Source organism: Engraulis encrasicolus, unplaced genomic scaffold (assembly GCF_034702125.1).
Source record: "Engraulis encrasicolus isolate BLACKSEA-1 unplaced genomic scaffold, IST_EnEncr_1.0 scaffold_1486_np1212, whole genome shotgun sequence".
Taxonomy (NCBI): Eukaryota; Metazoa; Chordata; class Actinopteri; order Clupeiformes; family Engraulidae; genus Engraulis; species Engraulis encrasicolus.
The window spans coordinates 1485-8264 of NW_026944995.1; the positions used below are offsets into that span (position 1 = coordinate 1485).

Consider the following 6780-nt stretch of genomic DNA (forward strand, 5'->3'; position numbering starts at 1 on the left):
GTACACAGACACCGTGACCTCCTACAAGCTCACAAAATGCATCGATGATTTTACAGAAATAAAACACATCACTACCAAGGGCCAACCAGAAGCCATGGTCACAGGAAGACGTTCACCTGCGACTGGCTGAGGGCCAGAGACAAAGCCCTTCAGAAGCAGGAGACCGTAGCTGGCCCTAAAGACAGCAAGGGGCTAAACCTGTCCCAGGGCATCAGGAAAGCAAAAAAGGGAATACTCAGACAAAATAACAAACACACTTTCAAAGACAGCAGAGAATGCACAGAGCCTGTGGCAGGGCATACAGGCCATCACGACTATAAGGCCTGCACCACGAAGCTGTGACAACAAACACCTCTCTGCTTAAACGATCTGAATAGTTTTCTTTGCCCGCTTTGAAGCACAAAATGACACTCACCCACAGAAAACTCCCCCTCCCCCCCATGATCAACCCCCTTTTTACCCTGTCCTCTGCCAGTGTTAAGAAGGACACTGGCCACCATCAACCCACGCCAAAGCAGCTGGCCCAGACAACATACCAGGCCGCGTGTTGAAGGATTGTGCAGAAGATCTGAAGGATGTCTTCACAGACATCTTTAACATCTCTCTGGAGCAAGCAGTCATCCCATCACTTTTCAAAGCTGCTACCATCATACCTGTGCCGAAGAGAATCATCACCATCATGCTTCAATGACTACCGTCCTGTAGCACTGACGCCCATAATCATGAAGTGCTTCGAACGGCTAGTCCTGTCACACATCAAAGCCACCCTACCCCCACCACCCTAGACCCCTACCAGTTTCGCATACCGAGCCCAAGCGATCCACGGAGGATGCAATTTGCTCTGCCCTCCATCCAGCCCTCACCCACTTGGACAATAAAGACTCATATGTGAGAATGCTGTTCATTGACTTCAGTTTAGCATTCAATACCATAATACCACAACAAATCAATCAGAAAACTGGACAAACTAGGTTTCTTAGCACTCTCCCACTGCAACTGGCTGCTGGAACTTCCTGATGCAAAGACCACAAGCATACGGGTAGGGAACAACACCTCGAGCACCCTGACCCTGAGCACGGCGGCTCCGCAAGAGCTGTGTCTCTAGCCGCCCTGCTGTTCACGCTGCTGACCACGACTGCAAAAAAAATAAACAACTCCCCACAGCTAACTTAACCATCTATAAGTAGGATGTCTTTTGCGGATGATACAACACTGGTGGGCCGTCATCACCAAGCGGGCGATGAACTACCTTCACTACAGAGAAGAAGTAGACCTGCTGGCCAGATGGTGCAAAGACAACAACCTCCTGCTGAATGTCAACAAGACCAAGGAGATTGTGTTGTCAACTTCCATAATCGGGTCCAAAAACAAACTGCCACCACTGGACCATCGACGGCGATGCTGTGGAGAGAGTGAGTAGCACCAAGTTCCTTGGAGTGCACATCAGCGACGACCTCTCTTGGACCACCAACACTACATCAACTGGCGAAGAAGGCCCATCAGCGTCTCTACTTCCTGCGCAAACTAAAGAAGGCAAGTGCTACCACCCTCCATCATGACAACATTCTACAGAGGAAACCATAGAGAGCGTCGGGTGTCCAACTGCATCACAGTGTGGGGAGGAGCTGCATGGAGAAAAACAGGAAGACACTCCAGCGTGTTGTGAACACAGCGAAGAAGATCATTGGAGTACCACTCCCCCCCTCCCTGCAGGTACATTTACACCACACGCCTCACCCGGAAAGCACTGATGATCATCAAAGAACACAAGCCACCCTGCACACAAACTGTTCAGCTCCTCCGCCCTCTGGAAAGAGGTACAGGGCCTCCGTTCCGCCACCACCGGGCTGGCGAGCAGCACAATGCACCAAGCGATCAAGATGCTGAACACTCAACCCACTCTCCCTCCCTCCACTGTCAGCCTCTAGCCAGCAAGGCCACTGACAACCCCCCCCACTGTCACCTCTAGCCAGCAAGGCCACTGACAACCCCCCCCCCCCCCATCCCCCCACCATATCTGCGACTGAACATTTCCACCTGCACTACTATACTTGTGACTGAACTTTCAATCCTGCACTAACTCAAAACATGCACTCACACACACACCACACACACACACACACACACACCACAACACACACACACACACACACACACACACACACACTCACATCACACACACAAAACACACACAAGCACACTGCACTTTCTGCACTAAACCCAACATACACACACTCACACAAGCACACACACACACACACACACACACACACACACACACATTCACACACACACACACACACACACACACACACACACAGACACACGAACACACACACAAGACGCACAACCCGCGCACCTTCTACCTGCACTAAACACTTACACACACACACACACACACACACACACACACACACAACACACAACACACACACACGCACACGCACTGTACACATAACACAACACACACACACAACACACACACACTGCTGCTGGTGTACTTGACAGACCTTTTAATATTTTTTTTTCTTCAAAATGCTACTATTACCATATCAGAACGCTATAAAGGACTTTTTTTAGGTAAAGCACAAAAACACAACAAATACCTCTTAATGTATGTCCTCTACAAGTCTTCTGTTGTCCAGTCTTGCACTTTAAATGTCTGTATGAGCACTGTCTATGTCCATACTGTCTTAAGTCCATGTATAAGTACTGTCTATGTCTATACTGTCTATGTCCTTACCTTAATTAGTCTATGTCTGTATGGGAAAGCAAGAAATGTAATTTCAAATTCTTTGTATGACCAGTGCATGTAAAGAAATTGACAATAAAACCTACTTGACTTGACTTGACTTGAAATGCCAAGCCGGAGACATGGCCTGTGCAGTAAGGCTGCTTCATGCTGTATCATGACCTGTGCACTAAGGCTGCCTTATATCATAAGAAATCTGTCTTACCAGAGCAATAAGACTAACAGGGGTGCTTTTATGAAATCTGAGGCCCTGGGCAAAGAAACATTTTGAGGCACCCCTCAAGTTATTAAGTAATACTCGAAATCGAAAACAGAAATGCTGTAATCCTACGATGAGTCCCTGGGCAATTAACAGACCTTGCCCAATGCAAAAACTGCCTATGAATACAGACTCTTACCAATGCAATAAAGCTGCTTCTTACCAGTAAAATAAGAGTGCCTCTCACCAGTACAATAAGACCGCCTCTTACCAGTACAATAAGACCGCCTCTTACCAGTGCATATCTTGCAATTGAGATCGAAGAGGTGAGACTTGTGCAGGCTGGTGGTGTCTTTAGTGTCCTTCACAGGCTCCGCCTCCACCACCACAGGCTTCTCCTCGGGCTCTTCCGGAACCTTGGGAGCAGGCTCAGGCTGCAGGTAAGAGAGGCAGAGGCACACGCGCACAGACAGAGAAGCACACACACACACGCACATACACATGCACGCACACACACAAGTAAGCACACACATACACGCACACACGCAGTTACACCACCAGAATTAATTGAACCACATGGCTAATAATCCTTAATTGCTCGACTTGCACAATTAATCTAGTTTCCTAGAGCCTCTTTGCGACTATTTACTGTTGATTAATCTGCGAGACGCCGCTGGATCAAAACAACCTTGTTCGTTCGAAGGGGGTAAAATGATTGCGTGGGTATACATAGCAGTGTCTGTCGACTCACCTCCAGTTCCATGGCATCAGGGGCCTTGAGGGGCTCCTGGTTCTGGTTCTCAATCTCGATCTCTCCTTTGTGTGTGATTTTGGTGATGGGCCGCCTCTCGACCTCGCGCTGCTCTTTCTCGATCATCTCTATGGCCTGCAGACAGGGGAGGAGGAGGAGGAGGAGGAGGAGGAGGAGGAGGAGGAGGAGGACATTACATTATTACATCACACTATGCTTAGCAGACAGGAGACAGGGAGGAGGAGAAGGAGATTACATTATACTACATTACACTACACTGCATTGCATTACATTGCACTACACTTAGCAGACAGGCCTGCAGACAGGAGGAGGACAGTATTTGATGGGATGTTAGAGAATAGGAAGTGACCTGTTGTAATAGGTAATGGGTAATGCAGTGCCAGAGACACTGGAAAAGGTAAGGACAAATCAAGCCCATGCTTTTCCGGTATCCATACAACGTCAGGTGAACGCCTCTTTTGAAGACCAGCGGAGGTTGAGAAATAAATGGAATTCTCTTGGGGCTGTAGATGGCGGTAGAGCGCATCTCATAACAAGCTGACACCAAACGCCACAGAAATAGAAGAAAGAGAAGACAACGACCCCTTAAGTTAAGAGACGGAACTTGAGCACACTCCTTTGCATTGGGTAGGCATGGTTTCATTCATCTTACTCGACAAGGAAATCTTTGGCAGTGCTGTGGCAAGACGCCAAATTCCTCAAACAGGAGGCAGAGTTTCCAAACATGGTTTCAGTATTCAGCAACTAGAGGTTAAAGTAAGTACCTCTACTGCACTACCCACATCTTACTAGCACATTTTTTCTGTATCTATTCCAAAACGATCTTCTGTCAGACCTGGATAAAGACCTGATTTCATGGCTATATTTCAAGAAAGACTGCCAACACTTGAGGCGTTGTGTAAAAGCATGTTGGTGCTCCCTCCTTACATGTTCATTTTCCCAAATGTAAGCGTTTGGAGTGCGCGCATATCGAAGTAAACAGGTGCCGGACTAACCGTGATCAAATAAAAGGAAAGAAGATCTGGGAGCAGCAGCTCTGCGGATCTGCTTTCTTTTTTTATTTTCCCAAATGTGTAAAAGCATGTTTGCTGTGCTGCTTACGTGTCTATTTTCCCGTTGCCTCCACGCAGCCAGCTCTGTTCGCATAATATTAGAGGTGCTCCGATCACCATTTTTTTGGCCCGATCACCGATACCGATCACCAAAAATCTTTATCTGCCGATTACCGATCATTGCCGATCACAAAAATGATTTCCTATTTTTTAATAGCCTATTAATTATCCTTATTGAATACCATTTCTGCCCATAAACCAATCAATCTTAATTTGCACATGTCTATTATTAGGCTGTTATTATTATTATTATTATTATTATTATTATTATTATTATTATTATTATTATTATTATTATCTTTCAGACTAGTGTTGGTAATACAGTCTACAGTATTAATCAATGTATAAGTTATTTGCAAAGAAAACTAAACTATTTAAGATTGAATTGAAAACTGAAAACATTACATCAAATAGTCTTCCACATACGAGAAAAAAACAACCTGTCGCTTTAAATGAGCAGCCTCGTGAGGAGAGCCCCCCTCCCCTCTCTGTCAACCGTCCACACTTGCAGTTGCTCCACTACCGTTCTGAATCTCTCTCTCAAGTTTTAACCACATCTGTCGCCGTTTGGTGTTTCAGCGACTATCAAACTAATCGACTGACTGCCAATTACAACTTTGAAAACAATAATTGACATGTTTGTGCTGACAACGTGAAGTTGTCGCGTGCTGACCGAGGCAACTACACAGGTTATAACGTAAAATGGCTCACTGGCGGAGTACTCAATCGCAAATTACATTGTCAGGTAAACGGCGCATGGATCGGGAAATCAGATCATTGTTTGATCGCAGATATGGTTAAGAATGGTGGAAATGAAGGGGGGAATGGCGAATAAGTTATAGACAAAGCAAAGATGCCTTTCCGTTTTGGTGCAGTTCCAGCTGTGCAGAGCCAGCGGCCTACATGCAGCGCACAGTGAGGCAAATGGGTTTGCGCGACGGAAGAGGAAATATAATATCCCTCGATCTGGTTTGTTTTTTGATCGGCAGTTTTTTTCCCCGATCACCGATCAGAGCCTATTTTTGGCCATTAATCGGCCGGTCATGATCGGCTGCCCGAGCAAATCGGGGGGGGGCCAACCTCTACATAATATCTAGAGAGTAAAACAGGGGTTGCCAGGACCATAAACGTGATCAAAATAGAAAAAGGTCCCCCAAGGCGAAGGATCTCGAGCAGCAAGTGTTTGTGTGGATCGGTTTTCTATTTTTTATTGTTCCCAAAAATCTTCCCTTTGGGATCAATATATGATACCTCTACTCTGTGTGTAAAAAGCATCGTTGGTGCTGCAGTGCTTACGTGTCTATTTTTCCCGTTTGCCTCCACCGCTGCCAAGCTCCTTTAGAGGCCAGCAGCTCCTCAGGGCCTCCATCCCGAAATTAGGTCCGCCTGGAGAGATCTCGCCTTGAAGAACGCGCTTGAACAGCACCTGGGCAAAACAGGTTTTTTGACAGATACATCTTTAAGACGTGATTGCAATAATACACAGGACAACCAGTGCCACGAGAACCAAAATTTCACCAAGGAAAACATTGATTTTACTTTATAAAAAGGACACATCAAAATGGTTGACTCAGGAGAAAGGGGGGTTAAAGCACGGGTTTTCTGAACTGTGAGCTTAACATTGTTTTAAGAGTCCTTACAGGTTGAAAGTTAAGCTTCGGTACTTGCTTCTTGTATTTGCTATTCCGTGCCCTTGAAAAAAACGCCATGTGGAGCTCTCCCGTTTCTATTTTCTTGGAAACCTCTGACACCTTATCCCAGGAAAACCTTGAAGTCTAGAATCTTTCAGCCTAAAAATTACTAGGAGAACGGAGATGAAAACAAGAAGTGAATACAGCACATCTCTACCTCAAGCAGATTTGGGTAGCACACATCTAAATATAGTCTTCACGTCTAGCACATCTGAACATTGGGCTACAATATACTGTATAATTAATATTTGCAA

General features: G+C 45.9%; 1 protein-coding gene across 1 annotated transcript; it reads right to left on the minus strand.

Moving 5' to 3' along the window:
- Positions 1–3006: 3006 nt before the first annotated feature.
- LOC134442382 (PHD finger protein 3-like) lies at positions 3007–4851 on the minus strand. Its single transcript, XM_063192554.1, has 3 exons — positions 4825–4851; positions 3703–3837; positions 3007–3385 (listed from the first exon to the last, which is right to left on the minus strand). The coding sequence occupies exons 2-3, from the start codon at positions 3826–3828 to the stop codon at positions 3131–3133; spliced, it is 381 nt and encodes a 126-aa protein (XP_063048624.1). The 5' UTR covers positions 3829–3837; positions 4825–4851; the 3' UTR covers positions 3007–3130.
- Positions 4852–6780: the final 1929 nt, after the last annotated feature.